This window comes from Adiantum capillus-veneris, chromosome 1 (genome assembly GCF_014529385.1).
Source record: "Adiantum capillus-veneris isolate H3 chromosome 1, ASM1452938v2, whole genome shotgun sequence".
Classification (NCBI taxonomy): domain Eukaryota; kingdom Viridiplantae; phylum Streptophyta; class Polypodiopsida; order Polypodiales; family Pteridaceae; genus Adiantum; species Adiantum capillus-veneris.
The window spans coordinates 88,551,068-88,577,955 of NC_140931.1; the positions used below are offsets into that span (position 1 = coordinate 88,551,068).

Below are 26,888 nucleotides of genomic sequence, written 5' to 3' on the forward strand. Positions count from 1 at the left end.
GAGTTTGCTTCGATCTTGGGAGCTCTTACGGCGTGGCCTAGAGTAGAGACAGCCGACGTGCACGAAGGAGCGCCTACGGCAGCCCCTCGTCTGGAACCCCATGGTTAGCACTCAGAGAGGCCACTTGGTTGGGAGTCGGCCTCATGTTTCTTGGGGTCCCATGGCGGCAGGTCCAGCGCGTTCTCTAGGTGACTGGCTAGAGTTCACAGGTTTGTCAGAGGAGGTGCAGGCTGTCCAGCTACAGGGCATGAGAGGGGTGGAGAGCATGTGTCAGGACATCTCAGAGTCAGTTCCAGCTGAGTGGCTCACGCCTCTAGAGCCAGTAGCACCCCGGTGGATGGGAGCCTTCACGCGACTGGAGGTTCTCATTTCAGTCGGGGCTTGCTCAGAGATTGTCCCAGCCCTGTTCTTCGAGCTTCAGGGTGGGGGACGATTACAGCGAGTTGCAGTAGAGGCCCCACAAGTAGCAGAGTGCTGTTTCCAGAGGATCCGAGTTGTGGGCATCTGTGGGAGGACTTGCGTCATAGACCCCGACCCAGTAGCTCTTGAGACTTGACACTGGAGGCTATGGGCTTGGGAGTGTTGTCCACTGGCACGAGTACAGTGGGATCTTGGTGAGTGGCTATGGAGGGACCCCTTCTCTTCTGCAGCCCGCCCAGGAGTCCCCTTCTTTCAGTACACTGTTCGGCTTGGACGTCATATACTTGTAGCACAGAGAGAGGCCCGCCCCGCTGCAGCACGTCATTGGCAGGAGGAGGGCCTCACAGTCGAGTTCTTGGCAGCTTTTTGGCAGAGGCTGTGGGACTCCAGACAGCCGAGGCGCGTCACTTTGTTCCTGTGGCTGGTTGCACACAGAGCCACAGCAGTAGGGAGCTGGCTTGTGCATAGTGGTCTCTCGGCCGCATGTGCAGCCTGTGACCAGTTGGTGGAGAGTCAGCGTCACTGTCTGTGGGACTGTCCCTCGGCCCAGCAGGTGTGGCTACGTGTTCTTCGGCTGATGCCTGCCCTCTCCACGGCTCGACAATACACTTGGGGGGCAGCGGTTTGGTCCACCCTCACGGGCCCAGCACTTCAGTTTGAGCTATCTTCCACCAGCAGGATGATAGTGATACAGGGGGGGCGACCTACACTCCAGCCTGCTGCAGAGCTTACTCCACAAGAGTGGTGCAGTGAGAGAGAGGAGTGTTGGGAGCTCATCAGCGGCGTAGCTCTCTGGTTCATCTGGCGGGCCCGCTGTTTCCGCATCTTTGAGGCTCATCCGGTGCCACCAGCAGAGATTGTTCGTGACTTTTGGCTAGAGCTGATCCATACTCTCAGAGGACAGCTTGAGGGACTACAGGGCAGCTCCGACCGCATGCGGGAGCGCCGCGAGGCTTTTCTTCGACTCTGGCGCCCTGGGCCTTTCTACACCATAGTCCAGGGGGTGCTCAGATGGCACTACTGTCCACCTGTGTGGCTCTTCCCTCCACCCATCTCTTGAATTAGCCTCATTGTATATATGCTGTTTTTTTCATTGGGAGAGTCTCCCCATCATGCTTGTTGTAGCCCTCTCTCGCAGAGGTGGATGTAGCCCTATGGGCAGTTTTCATTAACTAATAGAAGGATCTCTTTCTCGGAAAAAAAAATAAAAATATAAATGTTGCGGAATCCTAAACTAAGCTGATAGGTGTGAAAGGTAAAAGCGTGAAATGTGTGAACTAAGCAGAACAATGTGCAGACAATATGGGAGGGAAGTAGAGATCCATCTTCATAGAGATCCATCTTCATCTGCACTCTGGACAACGAAAAAGTATGGCTCGATACCTTTGCTGTAGCCTCCTTTGAAACTATGTAGCTCCTCTTCTCCATCGGGGTCGTCTAGATCTCCCTAGCTCCAATGCTCGGTCTATGAGAATGCCAGTAGTGCGGGCAGACCTCTCCACTGTTGGCTGCTCCTCTATCTGTTCTTCTGGGTGTACAATATCTAGTGTAAAGAAATCTGTGATCTGTCTTTGGGGTTGTCTCTCTTCAGCTCTCCTTAGTAAAGTTTCTCTATGCCTGTGTAACTCAAGTAGATATAGCCCAAGACATCTCTGATCCTCATAACTCATGACCCTAGCTAGAGGCCCAAAACCTTCTCTGAATAAACAATGAAAACGGCCTCATATCTCATAGTACACTGCAATGACATAAGTAATGTACCTCTGTCTCTGGCTCTAGATGGCATAAGCGGCATATCCTGCTATCTGTTGGTGTCCCTTTGAGTCTGCCAGTCTCAATCTCGAGCTCAATCTCGAGCTGATGTGAGGACGTGCGTATCTGGCCAATGGCACAACGCAAACCATGAGAAAGATGGGTGTCCATATAGCTAGGTCGAATCACAAACCCATCCCCCGTGAGGTGGAGAAGATGCTCTCTATAGAAAGCCATCTTTGTGTCAAACTCTTGTATCGGCTCTATCCATGTCCTCCTCGTGTCCAGCTGAATCAGATCTTGATGAATGAGTGTATTAATCTCTACCCGCGTCAGAGATCTCAAGGGTGCCTGTAGAGAGTATTGAAAAGGAGGCAACCTGTCCATGGTGAAACCATGTGTCTGAAACCATGATGCCATCTGTGCATACCAGCATGATGTATCCCCATTAAGAGCTAATTGTCTGGAGGACTCTAGAGCCACCCTGGCATATCTGTCTCTGGTAGTATCCCCATCTAGAGATAATTGTCTGGAGGACTCTAGAGCCACCCTGGCATATCTGTCTCTGGTAGTATCCCACAGACTGTGTACAATGGAGACTGATCTGGTAAGCGCCTCAATCTCCATAGGGGGGGCAGCTAATTCCACTCGAATGATATCATGCGGTACGGAAGCCTTGGCTCTAATCAGCCGAGAGATCATAGATACCAGGGGCTTCTCCATATGCCTCCAACCATCCTAGCTTACAAAAGGTCCCCAAACCTGCACCCCATATAACATAGTAGAGGCAACCAAAGTATCAAAGAGCCATAACTTTGTCCTAGGTTCCTGGAACTGAACCTGCGAACACATCCTCTCCATTCCTCCCAGAGCTGCACCAACTCTAGTTAGTCTAATCTCTGCTGCTCTTCTCAGAGAAAATTTCGGCCCAGTAAAGACTACCCCCATGTAAGTGTATGCATCTGTATACTCCACAATCTCCTGACCATATTTGAAAGTAGGTACTGATCTCCTGACCCATTGCGGTGTGGTTGTTAAACACCATAACCTTGGTTTTACCTAGGTTTACACACAATCCACTATCCTCTGCAAAACTGCGTAGTGCATCCAAATGTCTTTGCATACCTTCTGGCGAGTCAGATATCAACACAATATCATCAGCATATAGCAACAATCGGATCCACGTCCCTGCCAGCTGGGCACCCCGGTCAGCCTCTCTGTCAATGTAATCAGACACCTCATCAACATACATACCAAATAGAGTAGTAGACAATGAGTGTCAGAATATGATCAAGAGTGGAGAAACCCCTCCTGAAGCCGGCCTGACCCTTTGCTCGTACACCCTCGCCCTTTGCCCAATTACTTAAGTGTTGCTCCAGAATAGATGCATACAACCGTGCCAATGTGTGTCCAACCATAATAGTGCGGTAGTTGCCAGGCTCTGTAGGGTCACCAGCCTTGAAGATGGGCACAATATTAGACAACCTCCAAGTTTTAGGTAATCCCTTACACATGGCAGGATTGAACAACACTGCGAGATATTAAACGTCTTCAAAAGGCCAAAATGACCTATGCGACCAAATTGATACAATCTTGGTGGATCTAATCTAATATCTAGGTACAAAAATAAAATAAAGTGAAGTACTGTGAAAGACTAAAAAACATCATCATGGGTGCCCGAGGATGCGCGGCATTGGGCGTTGTCCAAGAAAGTACTACATTGGTCACTGAAGAGCTTCGTCAATGTCAATCTCTGTAAATAGTCATACTGGGCGTCTCACATGTCGTGCTAAAATAGTCTTGATCCTGTAACAGACTTAGGCACTCCCAGTCAAGAATCTACCATGACACCACAAATAATCACTTCAAACAGTTCACAGTTCACAATTGATTCGACACTGGCCCGATGGAGTTCCGTGCCTAGAGATATTGGCCCCAAAGACTGGGGCCCTTTCGGTATTTATTTTTGTATTAATCTGTGTTCAAAGTACAAGAGTGCGGGCAAGCGCTCACACACAGACTTTGCGTCCAGATGCACCGAGTTATGAGGCCTACTCACATATTTAGAGGTTATAAGGGATGCCAAAAGCAGAGCCCAAAAGCTGGTAAACTCAAAAGCCTAAAAATAAAGCAAAGGCTCTTTCTCTCACAAGCTCTCTTGAGCCAATAGAAAATAAAGCAAAAGCTTTTAAAAATAAAATCTCTCTCTCTCTCTCTCTCTCTCTCTCTCTCTCTCTCTCTCTCTCTCTCTCTCTCTCTCTCTCGCTACATTGCGTAGAAATAAAGCAGTTCAGCGTGCCAAAAAGCAACCCCAGCTTTCCGTAAACTGCGGAGATCCGTACATGCTGCCACATGGCATAATTTTCGTGAAACGCGGACCTGTCCGTACTGCCAGCCACGTTAGCTTTCCACGTCAGCCAGCAATTTCCCCGCGGGCAGAGAGTGTGTCTGTGTGTTAGGGTTTGACACGTCACCATTTTGTGACATACCCCCCTCTTGAAAGCATTGTAATCGCCCTCGATTACCCCTGCAAAACAGACGGAAGCCATAAACTGCCTTAGCACACATTGACTGTTAGTACCGACGCACTAGGAACACACATCTAGCACATGTACCAATCAACAGTCACATCACACGACATCACAGGACATCACTAGACATCACAGGACATCACATGACAAATCACATTCAACATTCATTCGGATCTTAGACCATGATTTATCGGCAATGCAATTAGCAATCGCATCTAGATCCACTCAGGACCTCATAGATGCCCAATTGACTAACCCCTATTGCAACCATGTCTATTCGAGATCATTCATACCAAAATGCTGCAGTCATTTCGTCTATCAGTTCTTGCACTTAAAAACAAGTCAAGAACAAACCAGTTTCATATTCTGGAATACCATTTCATAAAGTCATACATCAGAATACTGTCAGCTCTCAGTAGCCCAAGATATGCAAAGGGGAAGCAACCTCTGCAAACTTTCGAATGAACCGCCTGTAGTATGAACACAATCCCAAGGAGCTTCTAACTTCATGGACATTCTTCAAATCGGGCCAATCACGGATAGTCTCTATCTTGGCCGGATCCATTTGCACTCCTGTTGCTGACACAATGTGTCCCGAAAAGTGTATCTCTGGTAGGAAAAATTTACTTTTCTTTGCATTAATGACTAACTTGTGATCTTGTAATGCCTGAAAGACCTGAAGCAGATGTTCTCTATGTTCTGCCTCATCCTTGGAGAAAACAATGATATCGTCAAAGAAAGTGCCAACGAATAGTATGTACTCTCGAAAAATCATGTCATCATCCGATTAAATGTCGCAAGAGCATTGGTTAGGCCAAAAGGCATCACCATAACCTCAAATAACCCAAAAGTCGTCCGAAAGGCTGTCTTGTAGACGTCTCCCAACGCGATTCGGATCTAATGATATCCACTCTTCAAATCAATCCTGCTAAAACATGAGGATCCCTATAATCTATCGAGTATATCATCGATCCTAGGAATCGGAAATCTGTTCTTGTTGGTGATTTTGTTGAGAGCTCTATAATCGATGCACATTCTCCAAGATCCGTCTTTTTCAAAACCAACAACAGTGGAGAGCAATACGGTGAAGTACTAGGCTGGACAAGACCCTTTCCCAAGAGGTCTTTCACTTGGTTCATAATCTCTTCGTTCTGGGCTCGATTCACATGGTAAGGTGTCCTGCCCTTCTCTACTGTCAATGTCGCTTTCCTCGCCCGATAGCCGACCACGGCATTGTTCTTGTGGTACCAGGGAATTCCCAAGAGAACATCACAACCTTCCAAAGGCACTATGTAAAAGTCCTCATGCCCCAAATACCCCTGACAATGCAACCGAAGTTTGCCAATGACAGGTGTAATGGCTACGTCCTTGCCGGGTGCCGCTAGAACTGCCTCCGCAAGTCGTCCCATCCGATTGGGAGTGATCTCGAGCCGCGCCGCCAATTCCGTTGAAATGAAGTTGGCCTTGGCTTCTGCATCGAAAAAGATCAGGGCTTCTTGGTCTTTCACTTTGCCCCAAGCTCGGCAAGGTTCTGTACTCTCGTCCAACGTGCTGGGATCAGTACCCACGCAATCTGGAACCAGTCCTGTTTTCATCTTGCCTTCTCTACCACGTTCCTCAGCTGCTCTCGAACTCTTAGGCCTCTTGTCGTCCTTGTCGTTCTTTTCTTTCTGTGCCTTTTTAGGGCACTTCGCGGAGATATGTCCAGTTTCCCCGCATCCAAAGCACTTCCCTTCCTTGATGAAGCGAGCTCTCCTGAGGAGTAAGCTTGGGTCGTGCATGTCTCTTTTCTGGGTTGCTCTTCCTTCTCTCTACTTTCATTTGTTGAAGTCTGTTCGGCTCTTTGTGTCATGATCTTACCGGTGGGGTAGGTCAAACTGCCAGAGTGAATGGCAAAACCCCGTTTCGCATGACTCATCAACTGCTGAATGGAGGCTGACTTCTGTTCTAGGGAGTGATCTGGGATCTCTGTAGGAAGACCCAAGGTAAACCGCTCAATTTGTTCCTTGAACGAGATCTTCTTGAATGAAGAGGCGGGTAGAAAAGAGCTCCAGAATCTCTCGCAATAAGCGTCCATTCTATCCTTCTTGGTCATCTGAAGATGGTTCCAAGCAGTTCGTATATCGCGTTCATACTCTCGAGTCAGCCAAGAAGAAATAAAAATCCTATTGAATTTTAGCCATTTAACTGGCCCAGTCTTGTTTAATAGAAGCGTGGACCACCAAGTTCGAGCATTCCCCTTAAAGTAAGAGGCAGCTTTGGGAATCTTAGAGTGCTCTGAGTAACGCCCTCCCACGAAAGCGATGTCAAACTGCTGTACAAAAGACAAAGCCTTCGAAGCATCTCTATAACCAGAAAACGTGTCAAATTTAATTGACTGTCCACCTTCCTTGAATTCTCGGACTCTCTTGCTTTTGTCTTCCAGAAAGTCATACTGGTTGGCTTTGTAAAAATTCTTCTTCTTTGCATAAAAGCTGCTGTCATCCGAGTCCGAACTAGACGAGTCCTCTGTAGAACTGTCAATCACGGGGCGAGATTTAGACTTCTTTGCCTTTTTCTTGCCCTTTCCGAAGTGTTGCGTTTTGCTTCTCTTTTTGCCTTTTCTGTCTTCTTCGCTCGAGTCAGATGAGCTAAGAAGAACTGTCAGAAGAAGAAGAAGAAGAAGAACTTGGTTTCCCCTTAAATCAAACACGCTTCTTCTGTTTCTTTGCCTTTTCAAAATTAGACCGACGACCCAAATAACCGGGAAGTGCAATTCGTGCATCAACCACCTCTTCTAATTCTTTCTTTGTATACCTCTTGGGAGTAGGAGGTTTCTTGAGAGCGGGTTTTCGGGGTGGTTTTGTGGTCTTCTGCCACTGCGTGTACACTTCCTACAAAGAAGTCTGGCTCAAATATTTTGCCAATTTCGGGTCCTTGGCAAAATTAAGCATCATCTTTGTTGCATCGCCGATCAATTGACAACGCTCCATCTCCTGACGCTTCGCTTGAGTAGGCCGAGGCGGGCCGTACTCCTTGCCTGAATCTTCGTTGTGATCCCTTCCCGCATCTCCCGATGCAAAGGGGGTCGACTGATCTTTGCCTGGAGCCATAGGTGCTGCGGAAAAAAAATTAGGGATCAAATTTCCCGTAGAACAGAAATTGGCCGTGCTTTGATACCACTATAATAGACTTGGACACTCCAAGTCGAGAATCTACCACGACACCACAAATAATCACTTCAAACAGGTCACAGTTCACAATTGATTTGACACTGGCCCGACGGAGTTCCGTGCCTAGAGATATTGGCCCCAAAGATTGGCGCCCCTTTCGGTATTTCTTTTTGTATTAATCTGTGTTTAAAGTACAAGAGTTATGAGGCATGCTCACATATTTAAAGGTTACAAGGGATGCCAAAAGCAGAGCCCAAAAGCTGTTAAACTCAAAAGCCTAAAAATAAAGCAAAGGCTCTTTCTCTCACAAGCTCTCTTGAGCCAATAGAAAATAAAGCAAAAGCTTTTAAAAATAAAAGCTATCTCTCTCTCACTTGCTATATTGCGTAGAAATAAAGCAGTTCAACGTGCCAAAAAGAAATCCCAGCTTTCCGTAAACTGTGGAGATCCGTACATGTTGCCATGTGGCATAATTTCCGTGAAACGCGGGCCTGTCTGTACTGCCAGCCACATCATCCTTCCACGTCAGCCTGCAATTTCCCCGCAGACAGAGAGTGTGTGTGTGTGTGTTAGGATTTGCCACGTCACCATTTTGTGACAGATCCTCTGATGGAGCTTCCGTTGATGTCGTGGTCACCCTCGTAGACGTGGGCGTCTAGCTCTCCCGAGCTCAATGGCTATGTCAACTAATATACCTTTGGTATAAGTGGGCTCTGAAGTCTATTGTGGAGCATGCTCATCTGGCTGAGCCCTTGCTCTAAAGAAGTCAGTAATCTCCCTCTGTGAATGTCTCCCATTGCTTGATCTCCTCAAGAGACTCTCCTTGTGTGTGCGTAGCTCTAGTAAAAACAACCCGAGGCATCTCTGGTCCTGATATCTCATGACTCCAGCCAAAGGTTCCTAAGTCCTCTCTGAATAGACAGTGAAAGCGGCCTTGTATCTCATATTATACTGTACAATGACAAATACGATGTAACTCTGTCTCTTGCTGTATATGACACAACTGGCATATCTTGGCCTCTGCTGGTACTCTCCTAAATCTGCTAGTCTCAATCTCTAGCTGGTGCGATGATGTGCGCATCTCACCAATAGCACATTGTATCCCATAGGATAAATGAGTGTCCATATAGGCCGGTCTGATCACATATCGATCTTCTGTTAGTTGGAGAAGATGCTCTCTATAGAAAGCCATCTTCGTGTCAAACTCCTGTGTCAGTTGTATCCATGTGCTCTTGGTATCTAGCTGAGAGAGAGAGAGAGAGAGAGAGAGAGAGAGAGAGAGAGTTAACTTCATCCAAAAGACAGATCACATACATCTTGGTTACATCTTTTGGGCATCCGTGCCATAAAGGCACAATATTTTTCAAAAGAAACATTCCCGCTAGGATTTAAGGAGCCACACCGGCCACCATCTCCATTCAGGAGAAAAAGAGAGCCCATTATTGCATGGATCTTAATGATAAAATATAAGGGAGAAGGGGGAGGGAACCTATCTGACGCACATGCCATAAGCCTTGTCCAAGAAATCAAAGAGAAGGTTTCAACTGTTTTTACAAAAAAATGGAAAACAAAAAGCTGTTGTAAAAGAAAACAAATGGTGGAGACACACACTTTAAGCCAAAGGAAATGCGTCCCCTCATTATTTGAAAAATAAGTAGTCAATAAGATTGGAATTGTGGATGTACCATAGGAAAGTCCAATTTTTGTCTCAAAATTGTTTCTTTTTTTTTTTCAAAAAAAGGAAAAACTCATGTACGCACATTCCACATGCAAACACATATGTTCACTCTCAAGAAATTGAGCAATTGTAGAGAGGTTAAGTATTCCAAAGAGCTTACACAATTGTTTCTTTTCTTTGCGCAAAGCTCGAATTCCAAGCCATATCTTATTTTTTGAGTGAAATTAAGCACTTTTGCATGGTCCCTTACGACTGTAGCCGCATCAGTAAGCCGTTGTACTCTTTTTCATCGTTTTTTACCGTTATCCTGTTGTTATCACACCCTTATGATTGTGCCGTTGTAATACCGCGCCGCACAACATTCCACACCGAAATTGATATGTAGCTATCAACCCCATCGTTGTGTGCCATTGATTATTACCATCTATCGACAATGCAAGCACCCTCAAAGCTCTCTAAAGAGAGCAGGGTGACTATCGGTGGTCCAGTACATATTTTGTATTGTTCCCGATCTTGAAAATATTTTTTTTTAATGTAAAATATATAAAAGAAATATTATTTAAAAAGATTTAACTGCTAGGTGTAGTCCATCTTCCTGAGCTTGACCTAGCGTAGGGTTGTCTAGCCATCTATCTTCGCAGTTGGTGTTTCCTCCATCGAGCTCGTAACCATTTGCGTTAGAGGATGATCATGATTAACAAGTGCCCCAGCCTTGCTTCACATGACCCACATGCCCAGTTAACATCCCGTGATGGTGTTAGCGTGTATGTAGATACTGTGGCTTTTCCCGCTCGATCGACTTGGGCCATAGAGTTCGAGGAAGTGGAAATTCATCCGGAGGATAAGGCAAGCGATGACGATGAGGATATAGAAGATTTCGAGGTGTATGCAAGCAAAGAAGCTCAACAGCTCTCCAAAAGTGTCGTCGTCCTTGAGAGGAGGCCAAGTGACAGTCACCATGCTTTGTCATATTTTGAGCTGTTTGGATGCTCTAATATTGTTGACCATAATCTTAGATGCGTGGTCGGCCTCAAGTGACCACGCAAGTTGACATATATTTTCTAGTGTTAGTTCCGCAAGCCATAAGGACCTAAATTAATCTATCTACAATGGTGAGGAAAAGGAATGAAACAAGGATGCTATCGACCTTCAACATCCGATCTGCATGCATTACGGCGTCTCCGTAAGGTGGTTAGACCCGTAGCGGCCAGCCTGTCTTTGGTAGGCAAGGCCTACAAGTGGTGAATGCGTCTGACATCTTGTTCCACCACTTGGCCTGAGCTCAAAACGATTTTTCCGCGTGAGTTTTTACCCACCTATGACCTAGAGAGATCGTGGCATCTAGAGTTTCTGCATGAATGTTTACCCGCCTACGACCTAGAGAGATCGTGACATCTATCCAATCGGTGTGAATGTTAGTTCAGCTCAGTTGTCTTCGATGAGCGTGAAACTAGTTGGTTTGGTATTTGTAACTATCATGAACCTTACTTGGATGGAGAGCATAATATGTCTATAATGTTCACTTATTATATGCAGTTTTAGCTTGTGGCCTGCAGGATTTAACTGACGGTTCTTGAGTTACCCAGGGATGACGTAATACGAAAATTTGGACCCAGGATTTATGTGGAAGGAAGTGAAAGAGAGTGGAAATATGCTTTGCTGAGGACTGCAGCAGCATTGCCTCCAGAAGAAGACATGTTTATTTGCATAAATGACTATGTCGATTTTTTGCGAAGCCGTTGTACTCTTTATGGATCATGCTGGTTCTATGTTAAGGTAGGTAATTGATAGTTTTACTCAGTTTGGCAAGGCATGGTAGGGAGATTTTGAAGGTGTATCTAAGAGTTGAACATATGATGCAGCAAAAGGCTGACCCAAGGTTGCCACATGAGATGTTTGTGGCCATCAATACTGCTGGAGTCTACTTTGTTCAAGTCAAAACCAAGGTTAGAATTGATTTCATCAGAACGTCACTCGTAAAAAAAGTGTTATCTGCGCCAAAACTTGGGCTGATTACTACTACAAGATTGTTGGCACCTATATCCTACAACCTGCAGATATCTCAGAAGAGTTTATGTACACAGCCTGCACTTGAGCTTTTTTTGGATCACGATAGCCACCTGTGGTTGTGTTCATGCGATTGCATGTGCCGTCTGACTTTCAAGAAGTGCGCTGATTGTTAGCTACGAGCTTAGTTTTATGGAGTGCTACAGTAGACTGTAGTGTAGATGCTTGTTAGTTCTCAATGTGCACTTAGTTACATGGGCAATTCATCCAGCTATTCAAAGCTGCATTCAGTAAATTGTTCAGAGTCTTTAGTTATTAATTTTTTCATTCATGAAAGAATGATGTGGTTTTCCTTGGGGAAAAACTGTTCAAGTTGTCTATTGAAGTTGTCGTGAGCTCCCTATTGTCTGCCAGTAATCTACTCTCCTATTGAGCTTCATGCCTGGTGCACAGTGAGCTTCCTTGTGTCTCTCCCCAAGTTCATATCTTGGATTGTTTGAAATCTCTGGAGCTCTTCTCAGCATTTCTTTAACACCATCTTTCAACCTGTCATGGTTTCTCAAAGATACACTAAATCCTCAGGAGATGTTGAGAAGCTCTCATACTTGTACAACATCTGCTATGTCTCTTTCGTATCTATCTTTGTGTTGTGTAGGAATTTCTTGTATGTGGGGTGGAACTCCTGAAGACCCATGATTTTAATGTCCTTTTTGGCTTTATTCCTATCTGATGACAAGATCCTCCTGTTCTTAATGAGTTTTGTCACCGTCTGCTACACTTTCCTGCGTATTTGGTTTGAAGACATAACAGCTTTATAACTCAGGTCTGAAGACATAAACTTTCCTCTTCTTTTAGTTATTGCAAATAGGAATGAGGGCCGCAGCTATTAATAGTCTTTCATCAGCTAATGTATTCTTGAGGTACTACAACAAGTTCATGGCATTTTTGTGCAGGAACAACTTTTACATATGGAGTTTACTGAAATTTGCAGTTGGGGATATTCAAACATCTCTTTTTCTCTGGTCACTGGAAACATGTAAGTTACCTTTAGGGTTTAGTGCTCATTTAAGACAAATTTGGAATGTCCATTCAAACATAGGTCCTCCAACTACATTTCCTCCAACTACATTTGCTGTTTGGTCCCATATTTTTTTCTTTTTCAATTTATAGCAATTTGGTCTTGATTTTGTGTCCTTTTCCTTGTTTTTATCCTCTTGATTCACCAGCTAAAATAGCTTGTGCTTCCTTAACCAAGGGGTTTGCTTACCCAGCAAAGGGCAGCTTTCCACTTTCATTCCCACACAGTTGCACTGGCTCACACGTAGACACCCTCCTGATGCTTGTGTATTAGAGAGGAAAGTCACTTCAATCGAACACTCTCATGAAATCAAGCAAGAAGGTAGTAAAGGACGATAGGATGACGAGGGATGAGATGGAGGCGGCCATCAAGCAAGCCATTTTGGCCCACATGAAAGAGATGGACTGTGCCTTCAACATCGCCAATAGGTCCTTATCGGAGAAGATCATGGCTCTCGAGGTGAAGTTTGCCTCTCTCAAAAGCGGCACGAGATGAAAATCTCGATAAACTAAAGGAAGACTTGGAGGACTCCTGGATCAAGCTTGAAAAAGGAGAAATTCAGCCATCCATAGCAAAAGAGCTGAATACCATTAAGGCGCAAGTGCTTACCATCCAAGTGGAGGAGGAGAAGAAGGCACGGAACACCTCTTCATGGGTAGAGGTGCTCAACTGCACCAAAAGGCAATTGGAGGAAATGGACTGATAGATCCAAGTGGCCAAAAAAGGTAAACATGAAATCCCCACTCTCACCTCTATCATCAACATGACAATTGAGGAAGAGCAAAGGAGGAAAGCACGCACTCTACATGTACGAGTCACATGTGTCAAGGACAACAACAATGTGGACGAGGAAGTGAAAAGCCTCTATGCACATTTGAGAGTCATGGAGCCAAAACACACCGATGTATGGAGAGTGGGCAAGAAAGAAGTAGGTGAATGGGGAACCTTCAAGCACCGTACTCTAATCATTCGTTTCGCTACCAGAGAAGAGAGGAAGGACTTCCTCAAAAAGAGGCCTAGACTAAAGTAAACATGGATTTTCTTGGGAGATGATCTTACATTGTCCTAACTCATGCCCAAGATGTTGGCTGCTAGAGAGAAGTGAAAACTCACCTTTTATAGAGGAGCAAAGTGATAGACTTGACAAACGCACTACATGATGGTGGGCGAGCTATGGGACCAACCTAAAGCTTGCAGTATGGAATTGCAATGGCTTGTTATGATTGGATGTCGGAGCCTTCGAGGATTCTTTTATAGGGAGGGACATCATTTTCTATTCAGAGACACATCAAAGCCTAGAGAGAACACTTCAAGGGTGGCCGGATACAGATGGGAGAGTACATGTAGACAGGTGGCTCCTAATGAGAACAGTAGCAGAGGATTGGGAGGAGTAGCGGTGTTATTTAGGGACGAGTTACACCCTATCATCTAGGTGGCTCGTAGAGATGAGAGTGCCCGCTATATGTGGGTCAAAGTTAGAGCGGAGGGTCGCGCTCTCTACATTGCCACATGTTACTTCCCTCCTAGCACATCTCATTATGCTTCTGTAGGAGGGCTACATTGTCACTAGCACAAGACAGGCAGTTAGTTACAGTTAGGTTGGAGTTCACACTCGACGGACTCTCGCCTGGCCAGTGACACGTGGCAGGGATACGGGTGGTGGTCTAGTCGACACCGTGGCCGGATCACCACCACCACAGTTTGGGGATAGACTTAGCTGGACTTGGATATTTTTGTTATCTGTTGGTGGCTCTTTGTGATTGTATGTATTCGTTGTTGGTTCTAGTCATTAGATTATCATCCACATTGTCTGGTCTAGCGTCTTGAGTCTTGAGTCCAGCACCCCACATCTGCACCCTTCCTACACATTGGAGCCTTGGCACCCCGTTGTACCCTGGAGTCCTGGGCTTGGAGCTGAGTGCGCTGCCAGCCATAGTCTGTATGGCATAGTTACCTTGAACAGGAATTCGGAACAGGGAACGGGGAACGGCAACATGCATGAAATGCCATTCCATACTCACGTTTGAAACACGGAACGGGGATCCGGAACGGGAAATTGGGATGGGAACGGGGAACGGGGACTTGAATATGACCATTCCCTGTTACTATGTTGTATGGTTCTTTGGTTTTGTCAAGTTCCACTAAGTTCTGAGTCTGTTGTTGTGCTTTGAGTTGTTGTTCCCATTTCTATGTGATGTTTTCTTTTTGTTGGAGTGAGGTTTCTTGCTTATTGCACTGAGGAGCACCCACTGCAGAGAGCACGACACACTTTCCGTGCTAGAGGTGCTCTCATTTTTGGCACGCTTGGTGAGACCTCAACGGAAGTCTCACTGCACTCCAACGAACCTACAAGTTGAGGAGCTAGCTGGTTCAGCTCCTCGCTTGGTCTGGTCTGCTTGTGTGGTCCTGCTTGGTCTAGACCAGCTTCGCTTTAGTCCAGCTTGGTCTAGTCCGTCTTCGCCTCATTTAGATGGGTCTAGCTGGTCTAGGTCTCTCGCCCCTATCTAGAGGAGTGGTCTAGCCGAGTCTAGCATGGTCTAGGGTCTAGACTATCCAACAAATTTGAGGATCTAGCCGAGTCTGGGTCTAGACTTGAAGGAGGTATGAATCCAGTAGTGCATCATAGTTCTTTGCCAGTGGAGTCCCACCACGACCTAGAACTGCCTACACCACTAGATGGACCAGATGAAGAGCTACTGGAGTGGTTGCTGGCGACCAGGTCTATGCCACGCTATGTGGTCCCTATTTAATCCTTTCTTGAAAATACACCCTCTTCTAGTGTTCCTTCGGTAGGTGAGCCCAGTGAGCCACATCATCCAACAATAAGTGTGGCGATCACAAAGGGTGATAACTCTGTTGTCCCCTTGGTGGAAGCCATCGGCCTTGGTGAGCCTATCAAGCACCATAGAAGGGTTAAGTTAAGCAATCTTCGTTACAAGAGCTCACCCATGCCTCAACTCTTACCTCAGTCTTCTCTGTGTCCGATTCTCCGACCACGCAAAAGCTCTCTTCTGTGTCTGATGATCTATCCTTTGACGAGCTTCCACAGGAATGGTCGCAAGAAGAATATGCTGATTTTCATATCGATTAGACACCAGCTCTTGATGTCTCAAAGCTCCAAGAGACGGCACACTCTTCATCTTCTAATGCATCCTCGCCAGCTACACCTCTTGACCCAGTCAGAGAAGTCAACCTGGGCGACCGTGACAACCCTTAGCCTATCCTTTTAGGCCGACTAGTTATGGTTCACCTGTGTTGCTCGATCAGGTAGTCTCTTTTATGCACTCTTTGAAGGATTTTTTTGCCTGGATGATTTGGAAGGAATCCCACCAGAATTGGGTGTCCACACTATTCCTCTAATCGAAGGGGCTAAGCCAGTTAACAAGCTCAACCCGAAGTATGCAGAAAGGTGTCAAATTGGAGCTAGAAAAAATGCAAGCAGGGATCATTGTACGTGTGGAGCACTGTGAGTGGCTATCACCCATGGTCATAGCACCCAAGAAGAAATCAAACAAAATCCGAGTCTGCATCGACTACCGCATTCTGAACAAGGTAACAATTCAAGATGGTTTGCCAACACCCTTCACCAAACGGTCCTTGAAGATGTAGCAGTGCACGTACTTTACAATTCTATGGACGGGTTCAACGGTTACAATCAATTGGGCATTCATTCTACAGACCAGATTAAGATTGCATTCCAGACTCCATGGGGTATATTCATTTATACAAGGATGTCTTTTGGGTTGAAAAACGTCCCTCCATCTTTCAACTGCACTGTATACATCATCTTTTATCCTTTGCCCACTGATCATCTTCAAATCTTCATCGATGTTTTTTTTGACATTCTTTGCGTTCAGTGTTCCACCCCAGTGGAAAATTTGGAGGAGCATTTAGCTCAGCTCTCTGCAGTCTTCCTCAAGTGTCGAGACGCACGTCTGAAGCTCAACCCTAACAAGTGCCATTTTTTGGTAACTCAAGGTACGCTTGTGGGCCATGTGGTTTCTGCTAAAGGTTTGGCTCTTGACCCTGACAAGATAGTGTTCATTCTAAGATTGCCTCCCCCTTTTAATTCCAAGGGTGTTCAAAGCTTTGTAGGCCATACAGGTTATCATTGCAGGTTCATATGTATGTATGCTGATGTTGCCCAACCCTTGACCCGACTGACCGACGTTGTTGTACCCTTTAAGTGGTCCACGGCTGAAGCCCAATCTTTTGCTTACCTGGAAAAGCGCATGATTGAAGCCTCTCTTTTAGTTGCCCCGGACTGGTCTCTCACCTTTTATGTACATACCGATGCTAGTTAGAGTGCTATAGGTGTTGTTCTGACTTAGCCTTTGCAAGGAGTTCAACTTCGATTGCCCCATTCATTATGCAAGTCGTTTACTTACTAAAGTTGAGTGCAACTACAACACAATAGAGAGGGAAGGTTTGGCTATTGTTGATACCTTTCAAAAATTCCGACATTATTTATTAGGGGTTCAATTCTCTATCATTATTGATCATCATGCCTTGCGCTATCTGCTCAATAAGCCACAAGTTGCAGGCTGAGTTTACCGATGGCTCCTTCTTCTCCAAGAGTTTGATTTCGAAGCGATCCTTCATCCAGACAAGCGCCACGTCATGGTCGACCACCTCTCTCGCATACAAACAGGTGAAGAAGCTATAGGTGTTGACGAAGACTTTCCAGATAGCACTCTCTTTACAGTGGGCACAACACTGGAAGACAATTTACTTTGATTGGAGGTAAGCTCTATAAGATCCTCTAGGGTGGGCAGCCTTCGTGTCACAGCTAGGATTGCTTCTTCTAACCTGTCTCGTTTCTCCATGTTGGAAGAGAGCCATAGATTAGCTTCCTACATTCTCCAGGCAGAGCAACTTCGTTGCAAAGCATGGCATGTTGGAATAGTGCAAGGTTTGCTAGTGCCACTTTATCAGGCACGACATCTGAAAAAGGCAAAGAAGTTGGTCCCAGCTTGGCAAGGACCATACAAGGTATAGGAGATGTTGCCACAAGGAGTGGTATAATTAGCAACTGTGGACGGTGTTCCCTTTCCACTTGTAAATGGCTCCAAGGTCAAATGCTATTATCCCTCATTGTAAGCCATAAGTAGTTGTCCTCTTTCCGATAGTACTTTCAAGTTGCAGCATCCCCCTGAACTTAGCCATTTTTCTCCCTGTGGACCTGTTAGCGTAGCCTATCATGGTCCACTTAAATCAATTGTTTCCCAAGAATTCTTCCCCGGACCTTCATCTCTTAACAACTGTCACTCAGTGTTCTCCCTTATAAATGTGTCCATCTTTTGTCCCACAAGTTTTCCCATTGACTTTAGCTCTGCACAACTGTAACTAGTGTGTTCTCCCTTAAAAATTCTTGTATATGGTTATTTGGATCATTGTATTCATTCAGTTTCCTCTTGTATTCATAATGTCAATTGGTTACTTCTCTCTTTTTCATGTACCTTTCTCATACCGAAATTTCATTCCTCACTTCTGTCCGTGGTGTCCCTTCTTTTGAAGTGTACTCTCTATCCTAGTCCTCGTGTTTCATTCTTCCACCACTTGCTGCGGTTTCCATCTAGAATGCGGATTTTAGTTTTTGTTTGTTACTCTCCATTGTGAACACTCTCAGTGTCAAAGATTGATTCACCAAACTTTTACAAACTCTGTTTGTGTCTCGTCAGTCCTATCCTACCCACTCACCTCTCTTGTGGTCTATCAAAACGAACCCATCATTACACTGTGGAGGATATTGGACGCTAGTAGGCACGGATCCATACACAGACTGATTCCCATAGTTATACTCAACAATTTGGCTGTAATGTAATCCATCGACCGATTTCTCCTCGCCCTACCTTCTCTCACCCCTCGCATCTCTCACTTCTCTCTTGCTCCTCTCCACCCCACCCCTCGCCCCTACCCACTCCCTTACACCCCTCGCCCCTACCCAAGGAGCTCTCGTCTCTACCACCCCCTCACACTGCTCGTCCCTAACCCTCACACCTCTCGCCCCTACCTAGTCCCCCTCGCCCCTACCCACCCCTTTTGGCTCTGGCTCTTACCCTCTAGCAGTCTCACCCCTAACCACCCCCTCACACCCCTCGTCCCTAACCCTCACACCTCTCTCCCCTACCTAGTCCCCCTCTCTCGCCCCTACCCTCTAGCAGCCTCGCGCCTACCCACCCCTTCTCCTGACCTGAAGGAGGCTAGCTTTCGTGTCCACGTCCTGTTTCTTGCAGCTAGAGGCTTTGAGCTCTGGACACAGCGGTGAGTTTCTCCTTTCCGCTGTGTGGTAGGGATCTCACAAAGTGGACCCAACACTCAGTCCTTGACTGGCTCTAGATTCAGGCTACTGAGTTCTCACACCACACAGGGGACTTAGCGGTGACAAATCTGGTGCAGACACTTTGGCCTCTTGCCAAGTTCCGCATGACGCCTCCGGATGTAGCGGGTTGCAGGCACATTGTGGTGCTGATACTCAGTGCCCTCCTTGTTATGTATTTGTGCATGGGGATTCTTGGATAGAGGATGTAGCCCTTCGGGGTGCACGCTCGCGGCTTGGGCTTGGGCGGGACAGTCATTCTTTTCGCGCTTGTCGAGAGGTCGTTCGGATGCAGATTACTCCCCAGCCAAGCCGGCCTCAAAGATAGCGAGGTTGGTTGCTGCGGCAGCATTTGTTTTGTCTCACTGACTCCATGAGGATCATTTCATGGAATGTGCAGGGATTAGGAAGGCCCCAGTTTCAGCGTCAAGAGGGGTCGGCTACGTCTGGAGCTGCAGAGATGCCTTGTGGGTGGTGATATTGACATTCTTATGCTACAAGAGCATCATCTTTGTGAGAGCCGCATTCGGCGATGTGGTCAGATTTTGCGTGGTCGCTATAAGACGTTTTGGTCAGCTGCATTTGGACCTGGAGGTATCTAGGGTGGGGTATGCATGACTATTGCGGACTCTTTGCAGTAGGCCATTGTGGGCAGAGGGATTTATTGTGCCAGGCAGGGCTCAGTGGATTACTATGCAGGTCCAGAGTTGCCTCATGGGCTTCCTGAACATCTACGCGCCAAATGTGGCGAGCGCACGTGCAGAGTTTTGGGCTCACATTGTAGAGTCTCTGCCGCAGGCACAACAATGGTGCATTGGGTGAGACTTCAACATGTTGGAGGACCTCGTTGACAGGATTGGAGGTAGCCATACTAGTGTGCATGGAGTTGAGTTGGCAGCTTGGGAGAGGCTTTGTATGACTGCGGGTTTCAGATGTGTGGCAACACTCTAGCTTTGTGAGGCCACCTGACACTGGCCTTCTCTCGTTTGGACCGTAGAGTGCGAGGAATCTATCTCGGATAGATCGCTTCTACACTAGTGACCACTTCTGTGACTTGGGTGGGTTAGTTTGCATTCTGCTTGGGACTTCTTTTTCGGACCATGCACCAGTGATCCTCATAGTGACAGATACACAGAGGAGGGCAGGCATGATGCTTCGTATCCCTGAGACGGTCTTACTGGACTCTGTGCTCCGAGAGCGAGTAGTGTCTCTTTGGACGGAGGGCTTAGGCTTGCAGGACTCTCCTGCTGACATACTGGCCTCTGGACTTGCTCAGCTTAATCTGCTATTTCTCACGGAGTCTACGGCCCGCTTGGCTGCAGCGAGAGAGGAGCAGTGTCTCCGACGAGGTGTTGCTTCCCTACAGAGGATGCAGGAGCAGCATCCAGACAGTACTTGGTTGGAGGAGTAGTTACAACAGGCTCGCTTGGAGCTTGCCAGCATAGAGGAGAGGCGCCAAGAGTTTGCTTTTCATTGATAGGCATCTCAGTGGACCCAGGTGGGTGACAGAGTGACAGGGGCTTTCTTTGAGATAGTGGGGCCCCGGTAGGCGCATGCTAGGGTCAGCCAGTTGAGGAGGCCTGATGGGTCAGTTGCTTCAGAGCCAGAGGACATGCGTGTTGTTGCCACAGACTTTTACCATGACTTGCTGTCAGCAGAGCGTCAGGATGCATGTTGAAAGCAGGTGTGGGCACAAATGCCTTGTCTTGTGACTGAGGAGATGTGCCAGAGTCTTGAGATGCCTATACAGCTAGAGGAGCTCCACGCGGCCCTCAGAGCACTTCCCCGTGGTAGTTGTCTAGGTGAGGATGGTTTGACTCCTAGCTTTTAGTTAGAGTAGTGAGACGTGCTTGGCTCAGATCTCTGCAGTGCTTTTGAGTACATCCTACACACAGGAGAGATGCCTGATAGCATGAGTGAGGGCGTGATCTACCTTATTCCCAAGGAGGGTGGCTCCTTGGATGAGATTCGACAATGGCGGCCTATCACCATCCTCAACTCAGCCTACAAATTCTTGCCAAGGCTCTGAGTTTGAGGATTCAGACACTTCTAGAGAGCATCATACATGGGACACAGATAGGTTTTGTCAAGTAGCGCAGTATCCTTGACAACATCTTTACTTGCTGGGAGGCGTCTGCCCTCGCGCGCCTCTGTGGTGAGGATCTAGTGATACTTCCTCCCGATTTTGAGAAGGCCTACGATAGAGTTGATTGGGACTTTTTGGAGGGCACTCTGCGGAGGATGGACTTCTCATATGCTTGGATTAGAGGTGTGTCAGCTCTCTACAGACGGGCACACAGTCAGGTACTTTTGTCAGGTGGTAGAGGCGATCGTTTCATGCTCACACGTTCGGTCAGACAGGGATGCCCTCTTGCACCCTTCCTCTTTTTGTTCTATGATGGGGCGATGAGCAGGTATTGGTTTCATAGTAGGTTGGTCTACATGGCTTAGCGCTCCCTATTCGGGCCAGGATGCTCAATTTGCTGACGACTCAGCCTTGTACTTGGAGGGCCAGGAGGCAAACCTTCATAGGTGTGAGCATGCTCTTGAGACCTTTTGTTGTGCATCAAGCGCATTGATCAACTGGAAAAAGACAGTGGCTTTCTCGGTTGGTAGCGCTTCTATGCCTGATTGGCTGCTAGGTGAGGGTTTCAGATGGATTCCCGCAGGGACTGCAGTTCGGTACTTGGGCTGTCAGGTTGGCTTGGACTTGTCTCCGGAGCAACAGATTGCTCCCATCGTCCTATCCATCAGGAGGAAGTTGTTACATTAAAGCTCCGCACGACTTTCTTTGGCAGGCAGAGTTGTAGTGGCCTCGCCCTATACCACCAGCAGAGATTGTTCGGGATCTTTGGCTAGAGCTGGTCCACACTCTCAGAGGACAGTTTGAGAGACTCCAGGGCAGCTCCGTCCACATCCGGGAGCGTAGAGAGGCTTTCCTTCGGCTCTGGCACCCTGGGCCTTTCTTCACCATGGTCCAAGGTGTGATGAGATGGCACTACCGTCCACCTGTGTGGCTTTTCCCTCCTCCCATTTCTTGATTTAGCCTCATTGTACATATGTCGTTTTTTCATTGGGAGAGTCTCCCCCCTTATGATTGTTGTATCCCTCTCTAGAAGAGGTGGTTGTAGCCCTATGGGCAGTTTCATTAACTAATAGAAGGATCTTTTTCTTGGAAAAAAAAAGACTTTGTAAGTCTGTAAAACTTCTTCTTCTGCTGCTTCTTCTTAGGTTTTCGACCCCTTGGTCAGGATATGAAGGTTGGCTCCGTTCTTCAGTGGCTTGACACATCAGCAGTTTGTGACATTGAAGAGTGGCACTTCGCATCTTGGCTTGTTTTATCCCAAGGGGAGATTAGTGCCGCCATATTTACATGCGTTTTCGGACTCAGATTGGGTTGGTTAATATGACACGTGAGTGTCCAAGAGGGGTTTTTGTTTCATGCTCGAGAGTTCATGTATATCATGGTTGAGTAAGAAGCAACCTACTGTGGCCACTTTCAGTTGTGAGGCTGAGTACTGGGCAGTCTTCACAACTACGGTTGAGTGTGTATGGCTTAGACGCCTTAGGGCTGATTTGGGTGCCACACAGGACACTACCAACATCATCTACACTAACAATCAGAATGCATTGGCAATTGCGAGGAACCCAGTTTTTTGTGCTCGCACAAAGCACTTTGAGGTGTATTACGACTATTTCAGAGAGAGACTCTCAACAGGAGAGATCAGCTTGGGTTATGTGCCAACATAGGACAACCTTGCAGATCTTTTCACAAATGCATTGTCTCATGAGAAGTTCGAAGCTTTCTACAAAGCTTTGGGCTTCCCTTTGTGGACTGATCGTGTCATCAAGGCATGGCACTTTCCTATACTCCATGTGAGCTCTTGTTCACCGCGTCACTCTCAGGGGGGATTTGTTACCATATACATGTGGTAGTGATGTGTGTGAACACACTTAGGACCGCGGGGCATTTTTTCTCTTACTAGGAGGTTTTTTCCCCCATGCATTCTATATACGTCCACCACTCTAGGACCAACTTATCTTTCCATTGCACACTAAGTAATAGTACTCTTTGTTGTGTGCCTTGAGCTTCCTTCCTCTTCTCCAAGCTGTGTGTGTTTCCCTGCAACCCTATTTCCAACAAAGTGAATTGCCAATCGCGCCATCCCGACCATGCCATGACAAATGCTTAGTGACTTACTTCCAATCAGCTATAAGATTGGAAGCAAGGGGGGCAGCCCGGAATTGTTGCTTCAAATTTTTCAAAAACCACATCCCAGTATGAAGGTTGTCAATGACCAAAAAGCAAGTGTCAAAACTGCATAAGAACACAAAAAGGCAAACATCAACGCCCAGGGCTGTTTTTGTTCCTCCAATACCTAAAACAAGGTGGCCTTCCTTGCAATAACATGAGAGCACAAATGCAAAATGTTCAAACTGCCACAATGCTTTGGAGTACATAGTTTATTCATAGCAAGCAGTCACATCCCCTTTTTGTGGGAGCAAGTAGACCAAAAATTGTCCAAAATCCGACACATGAAAGCACGAAGATGACGAGGTGGCCAATGTAACAATGGTAGAAAAAATTGCATGTATGCCATCAAGATAGACTGCACTATGTTGAGTTTTACATGTAGCGGCCAGGTAGACAATTCTTAATATTGTAATTTAGATCTAATTTTATGCTCAACCCAATCCAAATGCTCGGCATTGTTCACTGACCAAGCGAAAGGGTATCCAAGATGCCGCACAAGCTGATCTAGCTTTACAATCTCACCTAGCCATAATATAGGCTGCCAATCCATTTGATGCGACAAAAGTTTAGATTTTCGGAAATTAACATGAAGACCAACAACCAACCTATAAATCTGCAAGACATCCATGATACATCAAACATTTTCTGGTTTATTTTTGGGCCAAAACATGGAGTCATCAACAGACGCTTGCGCCACAAAATGATTGCGAGATGGTAATTCCAATCCATGTAATTGACCAGATGTCTTCAAGGAGTTCAAAGAAAGCAAAAGAGGATGAGTGGCAATAGTATACAACATGGCACCTAAAGGACATCCTTGCCTGATAGAGCGACCAAGATCCCACGACTACGTAATCTCACCATCAATTATACCCAAAGATTGACTATGTTCATAAAGAAAGTAGACCACACGGTGCATTCTGAAACCAAAGCCCAAGCCCGCCATGATTTGTGTAATGAAGTCCCAATGAACTTTGTCAAATGCTTTCTCTATATCAAGCTGCATGATAAGTACATCTTGTCTAGTGTATTTTGTATACTCAATGCCGATGAAAGCATTAGCAAGATTATCCATAATTTGTTGGCAAGGAACACACACACACACACACACACACACTTACACACACACACTGAGGCAATACACTGAACAAAGAACACAGAACATAGCTATGGCACACACACACACTTTTGGATACTCTCGCAATTTGTTACTAGATTGGGAGATTCCCTAAGGCATACTCATCAGAAAAAAAAGAGTTGGATGCCATGGTTCAACTTATACGACTTTTGAAAGAAGTGGGTATTGTACATGGCAGATTCAAAATGTTGTTAATTGGCGGAATGCTTTGTTTGCTACAGAGAGGGTTGTGGTTGGCATCCTCTTTACTAAATTTCACTTTCCTTTCCATCCATTGTGATGATTAGGATGTAAGTCGTTTTGTCAGGTCTAATTGGGTGTGACAGCTATCAAAACGATTGAAAGACCCCTTATGATGTGTAATATATTATGTTATTTACATGTAGAATAGCTAATTAACCAGGTATCAAAAGAAAAATTGCTATGTAAAGCTGACCTTGATTTATTTTGTCTTTTACCAGGACATATAATCACAACCACCGACTATTAACAACACAGGTGAGAACCTCACATTGGTAAGGCAAATTATGTCTGAAGAGAGATCTTTGTGAGCATTGTGAAGGACCAATTACACATAAAGATGGGCTGATTTCCAAAAGTGTGAAGAATCCCCCCCCTGAAAGCCTTCTTGATCTATGAAGGGAAGATTGTCAACTAGTCCCACGTGTCTCTTGGATCTTTGTGAGCATTGTGAAGGACCAATTACACATAAAGATGGGCTGATTTCCAAAAGTGTGAAGAATCTTCCCCCTGAAAGCCTTCTTGATCTATGAAGGGAAGATTGTCAACTAGTCCCACGTGTCTCTTGAATCTTACACTCAAACCTCCCTCCGTTGGTGGTGCACTTGGTGGTGACAAAGCCATGAGTGTTTGATGAAATAAACACAAGAGAGGTCATGATAAATATCATTCCAGGAGTTCAGCGATCATTAGCTTTAGACTCTGGAAAAGGTTCCCTCATGAAGCTCAAATTGATGAGATATGTCTCACATGAATTCTAACATAGTCCATGTCCTTGTTGTGGATGCCTTGCACTTGGGCCTCAAATCCTTGATAAATATGCAAAAATACCAAGTGATATGCTCGCGAGTTGATATTGCTAAGGCTTGTGATATGACCCATTAGAATTTTGTTTCAATGGCTAGGCGTTTTGTACCTAAATTCTGTGATATTATTTATTGGCTTTATGAAGCACCCAACATATACAGCAGAGTCCAAACATACAAGGTATCACTGAAAATAAATAAATAAATAAATAAATAATAATAATAATAAAAATAAATATATATATATATATATGTGTGTGTGTGTGTGTGTGTGTGTACGTACGTGTGTGTCTGTATATACAAATATATATATACACGTATTTGACCGCGCTTGTTGCACTTTTAAAGCCGTAGTAACCCGTTACGCTTATGACCTCTCCCTTCTGTAGTCTAAGTGGAACCTCGTCAAATCAATCGATTGGCATCTTTTCTCCACCTCCTTCTTAAGGGACCCACTTGGGTGGGTATTCATAAAGCGCATTGTGGTCCGGGGTTGGCAATGTCCTTGTGGAAGGGGCGGTTATTAAGGATTCCTTGGCGGGCCGCTCTGTACCCTTTCGACAATCCCACTCTCTCTTAAATTGCCCTTTGGTTATATAGATTGTGTGCCCGCGAGGCGTTCCATCGTCAAAAGCAAAGATGCCCACCCTTTGGGTGCCTTGCACATGGTTGTCGTATAAAAGGTATACAATAAAAACAACAAGGAGAACGAGCAATAAGAAGGCCCCTATCTGTAGCAGAGCCTACTGATCTAGTTCCAGACAATCAAATCGGCCTGTACGGATGAGTGCCCAAGTGCTTTGCGTCTTATGGCACGCCGGTCGGGCCACGCCCTTTGTTCCACCATCGTTCAAACGACCAAGGGCCTGCGCAAGGGTCGACGCTGGCCATATTTGGCGCAATGCAATAATCAAACGCCTCAGAGGGATAGAGTTAGAGCCACCCCCAGCTTGTCTGTAAACAGAGGAGGATCCGTCTGGGTCAATAATGGTCACAGAGATAGGGTTTACATCAAGTGAATTTTTTAGCACATCCCATGCTCAACGGGATGGGGATAAAGGCCTCGTGAAAGGCTCCCGATGGTGCACCTCAGCCGTTCGGAAATCAGCAAAAGGAGACGGCACGGCTGGTCGTCGTCTACTATTTCTTTGTTAAAAGGATGGTCCGCACTGTCCAAAAAGAGCAGGTTGGCAAAGTTAAGTACAAGCGGGGAAGAGGGTCTAGTATAGCCACTTGATTGCCTTCCTAGGCTGTCAAAGGAGTCAGCACTGCCTGAGGGTCCGCTGCCGCCACCGCCCGCAGCGTGAGTGGCTATACTACAACCCAAGGGTCATAAACCGCAAAAAAGCGGAGCCATTGGAGCTATTAGTTTTAGAGCTCTGCGAGCCCAAACCAAAGCCGATATTTAAAGGGATCTGAGAGGAATTCTCCTCCCTGGACCTTTGAGCCATACGCGAGAGCCCTATTGAAGGCATGTATAGGAACCTTGGGCGTATAGGTAAGGTCACACCA

The 26,888-nt window shown here is 46.2% G+C and overlaps 1 protein-coding gene across 1 annotated transcript in view; it reads left to right on the forward strand.

Moving 5' to 3' along the window:
* LOC147465150 (uncharacterized) overlaps positions 1-25,299 on the forward strand; it is a 51,831-nt gene extending 26,532 nt beyond the window's left edge. Inside the window, exons 7-10 of the mRNA XM_086511148.1 lie at positions 11,120-11,309; positions 11,396-11,479; positions 12,494-12,576; positions 24,792-25,299. Of these exons, the coding sequence (XP_086367274.1) occupies positions 11,120-11,309; positions 11,396-11,479; positions 12,494-12,576; positions 24,792-24,849 (415 nt within the window). The 3' untranslated portion in view covers positions 24,850-25,299. The remainder of the gene's footprint in view (positions 1-11,119; positions 11,310-11,395; positions 11,480-12,493; positions 12,577-24,791) is intronic.
* The last annotated feature ends 1,589 nt before the right edge of the window (positions 25,300-26,888 follow it).